The sequence below is a fragment of the Poecilia reticulata genome, linkage group LG23 (genome assembly GCF_000633615.1).
Source record: "Poecilia reticulata strain Guanapo linkage group LG23, Guppy_female_1.0+MT, whole genome shotgun sequence".
Taxonomy (NCBI): domain Eukaryota; kingdom Metazoa; phylum Chordata; class Actinopteri; order Cyprinodontiformes; family Poeciliidae; genus Poecilia; species Poecilia reticulata.
Window position 1 is genome coordinate 14,596,271 of NC_024353.1, and position 16,286 is coordinate 14,612,556.

A 16,286-nucleotide genomic window follows, 5' to 3' on the forward strand; every position below is an offset into this window, starting at 1 on the left:
ACTGGCTTCCACTAGCTAATTTAAGAGAAACATTGTCATTTTGGGTTTTGCTACACAAGCAACAAAGTCATTATTGTGAGACATGTAAAAGATATTCAGAAGCTTGCTTGGACATTACAGGAAGCAGTCTGAAAGCAAACAGCAGCTGTGTTTTTGAAATAGTGCTGTATGCAAAGAAAATGTCTCGCTTGCACTGCTGACCCCAATATAAACCAAGGCTCTACACATGGCTGAGTCAGTGCAATAACCTCCAACTCTCTGGGAATATATCAAATACATATCTGACTTTATTTGTATTCTTTTAGGGAACAAAAAATATATTTGCGCACTAGCCGATTGATGATAGGCTGCATTTTCCTTCCCATTCGGTGCACATCAAGGGATTATCTGTTGAAATTAATAAGGCATTGATGATGTGCATAGCTAACTGGAGTTTTTTCATGATAACAGATAATAGTAGAACAGTTTGTTCTTGCACTGAGCGCATGCTAAAGCTAATGTGCCAGCCCAGAGTGATTATTGAAAATTATAGTTGCACAGCATGCGGTTTCCAACTTTGCTGATATATTTTACACAATCGATCTCGTGTTTTGAGAAACATGAGATCTCAAGATATGTTTAGACTACCTTTTTGGTTTAGTGTGGAGTAAAACGTGGGACTGCTTAAAACTGTGTTGTATTCAGAGAATACCTGTACATGTTTCCACCAATTTGATATTACCACAGTTGCACACATCCAATCAGTACATTTCTGTAACACTGGTACCATTTATTTATTAGGGTATGGCCCTCAGCTTTATACTGATAATTACAAAGCTTGCAAAAAAAAGCTAATTAATGTGCAGACATACTCCTGAGTGAAAGCAATTCCATGAGAAACATAAATCTCGACAGCTGACAGTAAATTTCTTACACTGTCAACAGCTGCTTATTAACAACGCAACAAACACTCTCAAAGACCTATTAAGTGTCCAGATGGAGCTCAGAAATGGTTCTTATAGCAATCCATAAATCTCTCTGCTCCAGAGTGTACCATACAGAAAATCACCAAGTGGAACCGCTGATTATCGTACAGATAAACTGTGTAATCAGGACTGTGACAAGAAAATCCAGAGGTGATAAGTTTAACATAGCTGCGATTCAGTACAGTTACATTTTATTGTGCAAAAGATATTTAGTCAAAATTAAAACTGCCGACATAAGACATTTAGCTTTAAGAACTTTTATGACATACTGCCACTAGTGTTACAAATAAAATATTCTAGCATGTCAAATACACTTTTTCTCTGTCATTTTTATTACCAACTCAGAATAGCTTGGATATTGAAATCATTTAAGCGTGTTCATAAAAGATGTGGTGCACCATACAGTGGAACCATTTCTCTTAATCCTTGTCTTGAGTTTTTTGGCAGGAAAAATGTTAAATTTTATGTAAGTTGGAGGTCAGACCAAAAGAATAAGATTCCAGATTCAAGGATGTTCCTCTGTAGAGTGGCTGGGTTTCTCCTTAGAGATGAGGTGTGGAGCTCCTCTGCATTGAACGTAGTCAGAGGATGTGATTCAACAATCTGTTGAGCACCGTCCTCTGCAGGTTTTCTTGGCAAATCCCACAGGGAGAAGAGCAAAGTGAAGACCAGAGAAATCACTGGAGAATTTATTTATACCTTTTGCCCTGGAAACACCTTTGGATCTCCTTCACTGACCTGGAGAACACACACATCTATACACGGATACCGATATTGCTGACGAGAAGAAGCTGGAATCAAACCTACAACATTTCAATTGCAGGACAACACACACCCGCCTGACCATAAACCTCCTAATCTCACTTTGCCCTGGTCATTATTATGAGTGACAAACTCAACAGCTATTTAGTGTTGAAATTAGAAACGTTTGCAATCGCAGACAAGCAACACCTTCTGCTTTGTGCTGTTTGTTTCCTCTGTTATCTACCTTCTGTGTGTGTGTGTGTGTGTGTGTGTGTGTGCGTGTGTGTGTGTGTGTATGTGTATGTGTGTGATGCATTCAGATACATTTCACACTTGTTACTCAAGTATTGTGAAGGAATCTGAGTGAGAGGAAGAGAGTAAAAGAAACAAAAGCCTAAGAGAGTTGTAGACTTTTATTTGGATGAATAGACCATGGTCCTGTCCTTTCACCATGGTCGTCTAAATGAGGTTTTACACTTAACCTGCTGATGGAAAAACTTGCTTACATTTGAGCTATTCTTATGCAAAGTAATTTTCTTTCTTTTTTGATCTATCACCATTGCCTTTTGGACAGTCATGAGTTGTGGAGAAATGTCTAATATTGCTGTTGTCTTCGCAAATCCCAGATTAGACGGACAAAAGGAGCATCAGTCATGACTTAGGAGGCATTTGGCTGTTTCAACCTGCCACAAGTCAACACAGTGCCAAGTCAACAGATTTGTGTCAAAAGACAGGAACTCCTTCTGCCAACACCTTTTAGTCACGCACAAACAAGATCGTGGGCATGGAGTTCACTCTAACTCTGCCGTGATAAAGCTGCATTGTGGGTCAGACTTTTCAAGCGACTCCACGCTGCTTCTTTTCTTCCTCACCTGTTTTCTTTGAAAACGTTTGTTGACTCTGTAGTTTACAAGACGGTGAAGGCATTCTTAACAAGCTTGTACTGTTGAATAGGCGTTAAACACACAGATGTACAGTGAGTTCAGCCAGCGGCGGTTCATGTTTACATTGTGTTGTAGTGCAGTTTTAGAGGCACTACTTATGTTAGCTTATGTGTGTACTGTATATATACAAGTTTTCAGTCTTTATAGTAGCAGTTTCCCATCTGGTTGTGCTGGCAACATGCCACCTTCCGGAGGTATAGCTGAAGGCAGTATGGCAGCTTTTCATTTTCTTCTTCTTTAATCAGACGCCGTTCTCAGACGACATAAAAGCAACCATTATATGAGCCTAAACGCTGAGGGCCAGACAACACAACCTCAGAACAGCCACAGATGACACCAGTATGTGTTTGTCAGATGAGAAAACAACACCCTGTTTTGATTTAACCTAGAGTTAAGCAGTTTGTGCCATCACTTCTTTACTACTTACTCAGTGGATACAGACCTTTTTTTCCTTGTTGGGCTAAAGATAAAAAGTTAGACGTGTGGCTTCATTTGATTTTATGAGCTTTGTTTGATGTATTTACAGTACAAAAGAGCTTTGGTGTCTTTTATTGCATTCATCCTCATTGGTGACATATTCAGGGTGGACCCCACCAAATGCCCATTGACCACTGGGAGTAGGCATCAGCAACCTTGTAATCCTTCAACGACTAAGTGTGTGTGGACAGATTTAACACAGATTAGGGAGACAGAGGCATGATCTGGGAACAAGTTCAGGTGGAAGTGCATGGTGGTGGAGCCTCATCTACTGGATCTCCCTCAGAGACAACCTGATAGAGCTTCAGGTTGGTCCACCACCTGCAAGGAGGAAACATTAAGATCATCTTCCTCTATATTTTGGTTCGACTCATGCTTAGTGATGTGCTTGTGAGCTGCTCCACACTGAGGCTAGTCAGCTCTGATGGTTTGGTTAGTTGATCAGCCTCCTAGACTCACACCTTTAGAGGTTTTCAGGTATGAACATCTGGTTGGAAACCCAGAACTCTCTTAAGGTACAAGTCCATGTACCTGGACTTGTAAGGTGATCCCATATTTTTTGACTTGGGGAAACACCTGGAAAGAGTCTCTTTGGTGAGGGATCAATTGATTTCCCTTTGGGTATTTCAATATTCCTGACCCGATCTTGGAAAAACATGGATGGATAGAAAGAACACTTCCACACACAAATTTGTGACGACACTTTTGTAATGAATGACACAGAAGTCCAAAAGAAGAACATTGAAGGTATCTGTGTAGTTGGCCTGTACCTTATTAGTATTAATTATCTCCTGATATCTAATTCTCTTGGCACCTCCTCCAATGGAGTTTTTAAAAAGCAACTTTTTCGAAGCTGTTTTAAATCGTTTCTTTTCTCCAGTCAAAAGTTGTGCTTGCATGTGGAAGGGTGTTACAAATGAAGCAGGAAATGCTTTACAAAAAAGCCATAATGGTGTATAATACCCAGAACTTTAATGGAGATCATTATTAAAGTATTAGTGACATGTTATGTTACGATATCAGGGTGAAATGATATTGGAAAAGCACAGACATTAGAGTTTGTTTGTCTCATGGAAAACTACTCTTGTCCCTAAACTTAAACTGATAAAGTTTTTTTTTTTCCCAACATCTAATCTCTCTTAGTTGGATAATTGTTAAAGATATGCACCGACATTAGAAATGTTGGTTGAACTCAGAAGTGTTTGTGTGTACACAAGGTGGAGTGATAATCTGCCTTGTGGTGAGGCAATGTAAATACTCATGTTATGGGTCAGAGCGCTGGCTCCATGCTGCTCTGCCTCTTCACTGACTCTGACTGAAGTATCTGTACCGGAGAACCACCTTTTGCTGCAAATCCATCTCTAAGACTTTTAAGGTATGTTTCTTTCAGCTCTGCATATCTAAAAACAGAAATTTCATATCAAATTATATTTCCTTACCTTACAATGATGTCTTGAAACATCCCTCGTTCTATCACTAAAATTATGAAATATTTCTTTCAACAGTAAATGGGGACATTTAGTTTTCGTTTCACACTGTTAATTTTTCACCCCCTCAAACATCCATCCATCCATCCATCCGTTTCTTTACACCCATGTCCCATAATGGGATGGGGAGGGGTGCTGGTGCCCATCTCCAGCTAACGCTCCGGGCGAGAGGCGGGGTCACCCTGGACAGGTCGCCAGTCTGTCGCAGGGCAACACAGAGACACACAGGACTAACAACCATGCACACACTCTCACACCTAGGGACAATTTAGAGAGGCCAATTAACCTGACAGTCATGTTTTTGGACTGTGGGAGGAAGCCGGAGTACCCGGAGAAAACCCACTCATGCACAGGGAGAACATGCAAACTCCATGCAGAAAGACCGGGGGCCGGGAATCGAACCCAGAACCTTCTTGCTGCAAGGCAACAAACAGCTCTACCAACTGCGCCACTGTGCAGCCCCACCTCAAACAGTTACACTTTATTTCATACAAGGAGTTTTGTGTTTAACCTGTAATCACAGGCATGTATGTATTTGAAGCTATTGTTCTGGCATTCTGTTAATATCTTGTTTTCAGCAGAGGCTGTGGCACTTTCCCTCTCCGGGCTTTGTTTCGTCATTTAATTGAATTTCCATTGGCCTTGTGTTTCCTTTTGGAAAGACTTGCTGTTATGTTGCAATTGAATTTGCGGTTGCTCTCCTCTTGTCTTTTCAGAATTATGAGAGCCATTTCTTTGGCATAAGAAATGCCTTGCTTGCTTTTAGACGCAACCGCAGCTTTGACATAACATGACTGAAAGTGACTTGTGTAGTACGTGATCTGACTCAGACATGCCTGATTGTTAAAAGCAACCAGGGCTGCCACTCAAACGCAACACCGGTACGATCGCTGGCGCAGCATAATACACGAACTGGTCCCTGTTATCAGCAGAGCTGAACTCTCATCCGCCACTCCATGCCTGAGCTCGCCATCTCTGGTCTCGGCATTCTCCTACATCCCTCCCACACAACTGTGGTCTCACTCTGAATTTAGTGCATTTCCACGACCCTTCTGCTGTTTATTGTTTTTTTGAGGGAAGAGATATATTCAGCTTTTTATTATTTCCAGCTGTGAAATCCGACTCTCGGAGAGGACTCCGTTTTTCACGGGTGGATAAAATGTTAAATTTTAGGATAGTTATTGGACGACTACAGCAAATCACGAGGGAACGGGGTGTGATGGTTGTTGATGGGAATGATTTGTACAAACCCAGTTACATGGAGTCGTTTGTCTTATTTTGTGTTTTTTGGCACATGCATGGTCCTATTTCCAATAAAAAGTTTGAACTCTTTAATACCGGTCGTCTGCTGAGTGTTTGTATCTTATATAAATGTGCACCAATGTGATATTTGTGGTCGATTGATCTGCCTGAATTTATTATTCTGTATACATATTTGTTTGTTTTTGCCATCATGCAGATGCTTAAATAAATAGATATTAATTTGCATATAGCACACACACATTCCCTTTTCAGCATTTGCTGATTTTTCTGTGGAACAAGAAAAATTATTTATAATGTATTAATCCATTTTTTTTCTTTATTTTATGCTAAGAATGTCTAAAATACTTTTAAAAAAGTCACTTAAGAAGCTGAAATATCTAGGCACAATTCTACTCAACATGCCATTGGCTGGCATTTGCAAAGCAGCCAATCCAGAAGCTGCTTTCATTTCCTTCCTGCTGATTGGCTGTACTGAGGAAGACTGTGGATGTTATCTTCTACATTAGAGCTAATACACTTTCCATTATGTGTATTAATGGATTTTAAGTTACATTTGGTGTTTGAACTACTCAATTATTTGTCGTTTTTGGAATTCAGACAGTTGGGGTCCTTTTTCCTTCAGATACCAGACGTTACCTGTATTTAGTATGCAAATTAGCACAATTAGACATACTTGAGGGTATCACTAACTGCTAGATTGCATCAGAGTGCTAGTACTAGAGTGATACATATCCCACTATGTTAGTTTTGAGACCAGAAGCGATCTGAAGTTGATTCTTAACAAAATACTATAACTGATTCCAAAATTAAAGAATGAATATAAACCTCCAATGTATTTCTTTTGAGCCTTTTAACATTGTGTGAGGTGAGAAGGGAGTATTTGCTATTTGCTCATTTAAAACAAAGCCAGAATTGCAGTTGACACTTTAAAATGGTAGTATTGAAAAATATTATTAAAAATTAGTAATTTGTCCTCTTCCAGCATACTTTCTGCCTTTTAGTTTTCACTCCAACAAAAAAAAAAGAGCTCTGAGCCACTGGCTATGAATTCAGATCTAACCTCTGACCCATGCGATGGTCTATTACAGGATTGGTTTGCTCCATTAGGTAACATGAGCGAGGGGATTTTAATAGTACAGCTTAAGAGGATAATAAAGTAGCACAGAGAGAATAGAAATCATATGAAAGTGCAAAAGAACGAGTGAGACAGAATGTGAATGCAAGTTAGAGCCTCCCGATATTAAACTGAATAATGCATGCACAATTAAAAAGTCTGATTGGATGAATGCGTTTCAAGATCTTGGGCCACAGAGGATAAAATTAGCCACCAACAGTGAAAAGTTGAGTAGAAAGCGAGTGAATTGTGCACAAGCTATGCTGGACTTCAAATCTACTTGAACTGGAGGAACAGGAAGAGCTTGAATTGTCCCAGTCGGAGCACTGGGGAAATCCTGCCGCCTCAGTTGAACCACATACCTCCTTTGATTCATTGTGGAGGAGCTGTTAGCTGGCTGCAGCACGGCTTACAGAGGGATCCTGGATGCCTTGCTTATTTTTAATTAGCCAAAGTTCCACTTAATGTCTTGTTTATAACTACAGCCAGGAAGCAGGGCATTTTTCAAATTCCACCTCCCCGCAAATGTGCTGACTCCCTGTCTGAAATCTGAAGAAAAAAGACTGCAAAGAACAGTTTAGGTTCCTGCAAAATTAACGCCTAAGCAGAATATGATTCAATATGTGCTTACAGTAGGCACTGGGCACCTTTATCATGCATTAAACTAAGAATAGTCTGACATGGAGACACCAGGGGTAACATGCTTAGACCAGCATGGCTCGAGACACCGGCTGTTTCCTTTACAAATGCGAACAAAAGTTTTTTTTTTTTGTTTTTTTTTAAACACAAAAAAAAACACACAATTTAGCGACTACAGTGTTTCTCTTAAATAAGAAATGCAATGAAAATGGCATGACACAATGAGCCATTAAAAAGTGAGCAGATTGCTCTGGACTAAACTTGCGCTTGATGTGCTCCGGTTGTGCCTGGCTGCGCTCCCCATGTGTTCGGTCCTCTTGATGTCGAGGCGCCTTTCTGTTGTGCGTGTGCCCGCTTGTTTTATTTTCCACGTCGCCTGACATGTGGCCGACTGATAACATTATGACAGAGCCAGGTGCGTGGGCCTCCTGGGAGAGCGGGTTACGGCTGCGTGTGCTGGTGTGTGTTTGTGTGCACGGTGGGAGTCGTATTTGGGGTTCGACCCGCCTTATCTCCCAACACCCCAACGTGTTTGTTTTCACAGTCGCAGTGTAACATCAGGCTGACGTCATGTGACCCCAGGCAGTATCTTTTATATGAAGCACAAACACATTCATCAGTCAGTCAGTGCCGGTTTCCAAATCATACACCCCTTCGACTGCGGCAGATAATAAACACATGGCAATGCTGCTGCTGCCTCTCCAGCTGAATTTAACGCTGAAGGGCTTACTTCACATCATCAACTACTTCATTAAACAACACATGTAAAAAGAAAAAGCCATTGGTTAGTTGGTAAAGTAAAGCAGAAAAACGATACATTTGTCTTCAGTTTCATAGAAAGCAAGAATTTCAAAGTCAGGCTATGTTAAGAAATTTAATTTTCTCATGTCTTTATTTCACCTTATATATTAGGTCTGTTCAGTAGTATTCTCCTCTAATTCTGGTCAAACGTGGGTTGTTTTAAAAAGCAAGCAGTAGGCTGCTATTCTTACGGACTTAACACACAAAGAGGCAGCATCGCTTTCTCTATTCATTTCCTATGGACATTGCTCAGGTGACAATGGCTCGGCAACTTCGCCCCTTGTACTTGTAGACATGACACAAGAAAGTTGAAAAATGTTCAACACATGTCTCACTGCAACCAGTCAGCGACGGTTCCATCAGTGCCCAATGAGCTGAAAGTATACACACGTCTTCAACCAGTTTCAGCATGGAGATTGAGATTATTGTAATTTGTTAAAGTATAATTAAAAGCTTTTAAAACAGCTAAATGTTTCAATTTGGGTCCAAATTGAAATGTAAGCTTCTGATTGGGATGTTGTATATTTTTACATCCGACTCCAGAGGACTCAGTGCTTCACCAGTTGTGAGCCTCGCTACACACTGCTGCTGAAACTGACAGACACCCTATAGATTTAATTGCTATCGGTATTCTTTTGCTTAATATTGCTATTGCCTAATGTAGAAAATTCCCATGTTTAATTACTGGGCAATAAATATCTAACCAGAAACTCATAAGCAACAAAGTGATGCAAGGAGGCGAAAGAAAAGTCATCTGAACCATTCACACTTTTTATGATGCAGGGTGCAAGCACACACATTTCCAGTAATTATTCCAGTTTTTTTTTAATAGTGCAAGTTTACAACACATTCCACCTAAGTAAACTTTGCAGCTTTAATTCAAGTCTCTATATAATTCAAGTGGAATTCGGTTTCATTCATTTCAGTCCAGCTCATTTTAAAACAAGTTTTAGACGGATTGAATCAAACTTGCATACAGAGCAATTCCTAATAATTTCTGTAAAATGTCCATGTAAGAACACCACTTCAACTCAATCCCTCATTTTGAGCAAGTGCTGGGGGACAGTGGAGAGGAGTAACTCCCTTTCTACAATGAGAAACTATCAGTAGAATAAGGCTTATATTTGTTTCAAATATAAAACATTCATATTTAGAACAAAAAGCTGCCAGAAAGGAAGAAAAGCTACAAAGTAAATGACTTTGTAGCTGTAACTTTGTAGATGTAGTAATAACAGGCTGAAAAGTTTCTATTTTTTGTACTGGTACAGACTGAGAGTTAGAAACTGGTTGAGTGACATTGTACTTTCAGTAAGTGCGTGCCTCACATACCTGTTTGTTTCCCACCTTTTCTTAAAGGTTGTTTAAATTTGACAATTTTACTCATTCGGACGTTTGAGTTGAGTGTCTGTCTTATTCTTATAAAGAAAAACTAAACAAAATGTTTAAAGAAAATGATCAGGTTTGAGCTGTAGAGCGATCTGAAATATTAGTTTTCATGCTTCACCGGTTGGATCATAGTTTAACTTTAGCACCTGAAACTCAAGATGGGAAATCTGCTCAACGGAACAAGGAAGTCCAGGATTAAAAAAAATCACGTAGGTTTTGTTACAAATGTAAAACAAATATACTTGAACTTGTGCACTTTAAAAGATTCACCTCTTTAGTTAGCCAGTAGCATGCTAGCAGCTCAGTCAAGATGTGGTGAAGAGGATTTGAAGTTTGGCTAGCACATGGTTAACAAGCTAGCTGTGGTTCCCTTGGAAACCATTACGTCAAGATCACAACCCCACTACAGTCAAGACAGAACTTGTTCCATTATGGGATGTGGAGAAATATGTTCCAACATCTTCTTTTAGATTCTTCAAGACTTTACCCTTAAGACTGACCCAACATGAGTATAGTTAGTCTCATTGTTTTGACCTGACAAGTGCTGAGTAATTCCCATCAAGATATGTATGTTTCATTTCCTTTCATCATCAATGCTTCCCTTCGTAATTCAGCCATGACCCAATTGGCTCCAGCACTATTTTAAGAGAAGTGGTTTGCCCTTGTAGCCAAACATAAGGTTACCGACCTGCTTGGCTTGGTTCGTGTGGATTAAAGGTAACCTGGGATTGAATATTGACTTTGGAACCTTTGCTGATGTTAAATGAGGAGCTTGCACAACTGTATTACACCAGAAGTTCCTTTACCCACACATCCGCCCAACACAAAGACATTTCCTCTACACCCCGATGAAAAATAGAGCGCCTTCTGAGCTTTCAAAGCCTCACTAGAGTTTGGGTGTAAGTTTGTTTCAGTTCATTTCACCAGAACCTTATAAGACACAGGTGTCCCAACAGTTCCAGGCTGTGCTGGGAAGCTGGAGTCTGCCCAAATAGGCTCCTGCTCCTGCAACTGAGCCCCCACCCCCAACCCCCAGCAGGAGCTGGAGCCCAGGCTGGACGAGTGCCAGTCTTTCACATGGTGTTCTGTTGTTTTAGACCTGTCATGATAGCCCCTGGTGCATGATTGAAAACATGTTGAACGTGCTGGTTCTATTCCGGGCGGAGGGAGGCCGAGGCCCTGGCAAAACACTGAGCCCCCATGAAGCAGAGCAGCAGAGGAAGCAGCCAGATTAAATATGTAATAAGGCCATTATTAACAGGTTTCCCGAGAGGAACATTTCATCCTAATATTTGATCGGTCTATTTGCGCGGGTCAAGTGTAAGCCTTGCTTCAGAAATGAGAAGGCAATGTATAAGGATCTACAGCATGGGTTTGTTGAGGAAAAGTTTCAGTGTTGCGAGTTTTAGGGAAATATTGGGCCTGTATATTCTTTTCCTTTTCTTTTTTTTAAATGCTCCTTTTATTGGACAATCCCATCTTTAAATGTTCTAGTTGCCATGACTCCACACTGTGCCCCTCTGATTCCTGGACTTCCCTCAGCCTCTCTAACCGGAACCAGATGCAACCTTTCCATATAAAACTCTACTTATGAGGGATTCCTTAGGAAAGAAAAAAAATGAGCAAAAACAAGATGCATGTCATATTCCATGGTTTTAATAGAATCCAAATGGACCATATACAGGCCATATGTTTGTGGTGTTTGCAGCTGTATGTTTGAAGGGAATCCACCCTAATCTTTGTTAGCCTTACGAGAAAAATGGTCGGAATAAAAAAAAATGAAAAGAAAACTTAATTTAGGAGTTTGTTTTCAGGATCTTTTACTTTATCATGATTGTGATGGTTGAATACAAAAAATAGTAAAAGGTTTTCAGCTGAGCTATTTCATCCATATTATTCTCAACTTCCCCACCTAATTATAGGCACCTCAGTCTCTATCCTCACCCCCAAACCACACATTTTGGAACTTTGCTGATTAAAAATGCAGGTTTGGTGAATAATTTGAAACCCACTTTATATATTATATTACTATCAGAGCAAAATCTGCCTATACTGCTCCATTATTATTTTTATCTATAAGTGTCTTGTTTTTACTCCCCACATGAAAACAGTTTAGGCATTAAAAAGTTAATTGTGCTAACCCCTAAAGCACTGACCATGAACAATAGTTCTGCTAATGCTAGAATGCTTCTTTGGCATTGGCAGTATTTAGCGGAACCTAATGCTAACATGCTAACAAATTCAGATTATATCTGCCTTTGAAAAAATCCAACCTTTCAGCATCAATTAATTTACATGTTCTATGATGTCTTTAGATGTGCATCTTTTTATATCGTTCCTGTGTTTATTGTTTGAAGTAACATTATTGGGGGAAAAAAGAGAACCTGAGCACTTCAAAATGCACTTCAAAATAAGAGCATGACTATAGAGATCTAACTAATTGAAGGATTATTAACAGTTGACCAAAATGTCAAACTTTACTCAGCTGAAGGTTTACAAAAACAGCCAGGTAAATTAGAATTTATGCAGAAAAAACTTTACTTGGGCGTTTTCAAAATGAGCAAAAACGCTAAATGAAAAATTAGATCCACTATTAGCACATTAGCAGTTTAGCAGAAATGTTTTCTACAACTGATGCATCACACCTCACACCATTTTTTACTTGAACGTTTTTATTCTACCACCCAGATCTGAGAATCTTTCCTGTAATAAAGCTCTCCTATGAAGTGATGCTCCCCCCACCTTCATTTCACTGCATTGATGGTGTGTGAGGTCTTAGTTTTTAGCCACTTTAAGCATTTTGTTTGTAGACTTAAGAAGTCTAATCTGCTCCGAACCCATCAAAGCACCTTCTTCCACCCCTACTGCAAACTTTGCTCAACTAATTAGACGGCTCCTGAATGTCAGAGCTTCGTACTGTGTTTAAAGAAACCAGACACAAATGCATGCCGCACTGTTTAGCTTTTTGTGTAAAGCAAATTAAAACCTTGCAGTACTTTGTGTTGGCTTATCACACGAATTTCCATCAAAAACCACAAAAGTCGGTGGTTGTAGCATGAAACATGCAAAACAATTCAACAGACATAAATACTTCCGACAATACAAGACAGTCCGACACATTCTTGTCATTCTTTCTGTTACTCTCCCACCTTTTTTTTTTTTTTCTTTTTCAGAAAAAAGTTCTCATACACACACTGTGTGATCCGTGTCTCTGGATAGTGGCTGTTGTACCTTTCAGAGGAGTTTAGCTCCCCCCCACCGCTCCTCGCTCTGCTGTCTCTGACTCGGTGGTGCACTTCTGACAGGGCGAGGAGGGAAGGGGAGGGAGCTCTGCTGCATGTGGGAGGAGAAGGAGGAGGGAGAGCGCAGGAGGAAGGAGAAGCCCTTTCAGTTTCTGGGAGTTGTGCTTGCTGAAGGCCACAGAATGAGAGCAGTTGTTTTCCTCTCACTCCAACAGGCGACTGCAGGTTTTCTGTAGCTCTGGCTGCCTCAGAGGAAAAACCCTCCAGATTTCCTCTCATTTTTTTTTTTTTTTTTTTTTTTTTTAAACTTCCTTTCTCCCACTGCCACCGCTCTTAATTTTATTGGCCTGGAAGTACAATGCCTGTAGTTGGTGTGGCTTCCAAGCTGAGGCAACCATCTGTGGTGGGCACCAAGCCGGTGCACACTGCCCTCCCCATCCCCAGCGCCGTCCGAGCGGCCGCCTCGCAGGGCTTCATGGCCCGGCAGCGGGACCTCGGGCCGGGCAACGGCACCCCGCCGCTCCACTGCCAGCTGTCGGTCAGGTCTGAGTACCAGCAGGAGAGGAGGATGGCGGGAGGAAAGACCAGAGCAGAGAGCGAGGAGAACAAGATCTGCAAGGTAAGTGGAGGGCTGGTGCATCGGCCGGCGGCGCAGGTGTCAGGCTGTCGGCTCCCTCTGGGCTGCAGCAGGTGTCTGTCTGTCTTCCTCTGTAGCAAATCTTTTTTTTTTTGCACAGCAGTGAGTCATTTGTGCTGTGCTGGAATGTTGTCGCATCATCAACTTGGAGGGAAAGTAAATGAGTGAATCACTGACTCTCTGACTCTGACTCCCCGTCTTTGTTGTTTTTGGGGTTGAATGGAAGTTGAACCCTTTTTTTTTATGAAGGAAACTCAAAAGACTTTTCTATCTCCAGTGCCGGGATAGATTTCATAGATTTCCAAACATTTTCAAAGCATGTTTTCACTACATTGTGTGTTCTAGATTAGCGGACTAGCTTCTCTTTTCCGATATACTCGGCTGACATTCGAAGACTGCAGCTGAGGAGTTAAGTTGGTCCACAGAGTGGAGGGAGGAGAATTCAAACCTCCCCGCCAAATGCTTCCAGCTACCCGCTGGCCCATCCCACTTACCGAGCTGTCAGAAAGCAAACTGAAGCTTTCCTGTTTGTTTCCCCTCCACCTGCCCACCAGCCGTCGCTTCTTTCTGTTTGCACACAAATAAACTAGAAAGAAACCCAAATGTACTTTTCCAATCTGGATTTCATGTTTTTGGTGAGGAACAAAAGCGGTGGATTTGTTTTTTGTTTTTTTCTCCTGGGCTAGAGGAAACACAAATATGAGTCCATGCTCTGCTGCTGGTGAATCCTCCCAGCGTGTCTTAGACCGAGTCCACCTCGCCTCCTGCCTGAAGGAGGGAGGTGGGGGCTCAGCGTTAACCTGGTTCCAAACTGACATTGTCGTGACTTTTCTTTGAGTTTTTTTTCATCAGTTTGATGCATTAAACTCAGGTTCTGTGCAGATATTCTCAGTCATTTATAAGCCTGAGGCAATTCCTCAAATGATGCAAATGATTCAGTAAAAAAAAACAACAAAAAAAACTTTTTGAAGCATAAATCTGTTTATTGATCAGCTGCCAAATTTTTTTTAGTTTGTTTTTTTTTTCTTCTCACGGTCACATGTTTCACAAGGGACAGTTATTGTGGTCGCGCAGCATGCTACTGTTTACTTTAAGTTAGCTGGAGAGTTAATGAGAGATTGACTGGACTTGTTGCGAATCCTCAGAGCAGGGGAAGAGAAGCAGAAAAGTTTACAGCCATGGGATACAATGCTAGACTTTTTACAGCTGCTCAGCCAGCTGACCTTCAGAGTATCGGTCACTTCATGAGGGTCACCAGTCCGTTCTAAGTACCTCAGAGGTAAAGGAAAGTTTCATTTGTGTACGGACAACAAATATGGTAAAAGTTTTTCAAATCAGCTGGATGAGCCACAGTAGTTGGCTGCCTCAGGCGGATATTAAGTGGAGAAAATAAACGGTCTCTCCACGATCTTGTGTTTTTGAACCACTGCTTTTGTCTTTTAAGTAACATTGTGTTTCCTTAGTTCTACATTCTGTTCTATTTATCACAGTCATTTTTTTCATTAAAAATTATTTATTTTAGTATTTTTTGGTAGTGCTGTTCATTGATTATATGATTTTTTCCCTCTTTGTTTCCTTTGTTTTTAGCCTCTTTAAAGTGCGTTGTTGCATGTATGACACACTTGGCTGCATGTAAACGGCTATACAAGCAAAATTTGACTATTTTTAAAAGAAGCCTATTCAATATTTGATCAGGTAGAGTTGTATCCCACAGGTATGACCTAAGATTACTATTACATATAATACCTCAACAAAACCTTATTTCAAAAACGTCTAACTATTCCTTTAAAGCCAGTGTTTTGTTTGGGGATTTTGAAGCTGAACATGTCCCATTTTTTTCCCTCCTACTTTGCGGAAATCCCTTAGGGCCTTCTCTTCATCGCCATTAACCCAACTTGACAGTTTGACACTTTCTGCAAGCACGTCCTTCTGATACCTGCACTTAATATTCCTGGCAGTTTACAGATCTTAAACTTCCCATTGACTGAGCATCACCTAAATTGCTTCGGAAAGGAAATCAGTGTACCGTAGGCAGGAAGAAATCTCCAGCTTGCCCCGGCCTGTCGGTGTGGTTAAGGAATGGGTGGTATGGAGGAGTAATTAGTCTGTCTAATTGTGTTGTGTAGTCCTTTAAGAACCTAAGAACTCCCCTGCATTTCAGAGGGAAAAAAAACACTGACATCCATTTCATTGCTCTGTTTACATACACCAACACTCCTTGTTTGTTTGTTCTCTATTATCACTCAGGATCTAGTGTAGGTGTGTGTGTGCGCGTGTGTGTATAGGGGTGCAGAGTGTGAGTCGCTGCTTGTTTGTGCAAAAGCAACCCCCACCTCTGCATGGCCAATAGTGCCAGCAAGTGTTGGCTTGTTTGCCAGAAGTTCAGCACATCCTTACTTTGGTTGTATTTTCCGAGGTTTTAAGCATTTCCGGAGGCTCTGCTGGAAATGTCCACCTTCCTGATGAGCAACTATCGGATTTGACCCATAACAGAAACCCAGCCTAGGATGAGTTGAGGCAAAAGCTCCTCAATCTGTTTTATTATAAGGAGAAGTAAATGTACGCTTCACCAGCAGAGAGACATGGC

At 40.9% G+C, this 16,286-nt stretch overlaps 1 protein-coding gene across 15 annotated transcripts in view; it reads left to right on the forward strand.

Annotated features, from left to right (window-relative positions):
- Positions 1-16,286, forward strand: part of nav3 (neuron navigator 3) — a 370,879-nt gene that overhangs the window by 190,253 nt on the left and 164,340 nt on the right. For 9 of the 15 annotated variants that reach the window (XM_008401327.2, XM_008401329.2, XM_008401331.2 and 6 more), the window contains exon 1: positions 13,235-13,681. The exons of 4 other annotated variants lie outside the window; for them this stretch is intronic. In XM_008401327.2, the coding sequence (XP_008399549.1) occupies positions 13,421-13,681 (261 nt within the window). In that variant the 5' untranslated portion in view covers positions 13,235-13,420. Of the gene's footprint in view, positions 1-13,233; positions 13,682-16,286 lie in introns of those variants that run through there. 2 more of the 15 variants (XM_008401330.2, XM_017302699.1) reach the window with 2 other exon arrangements.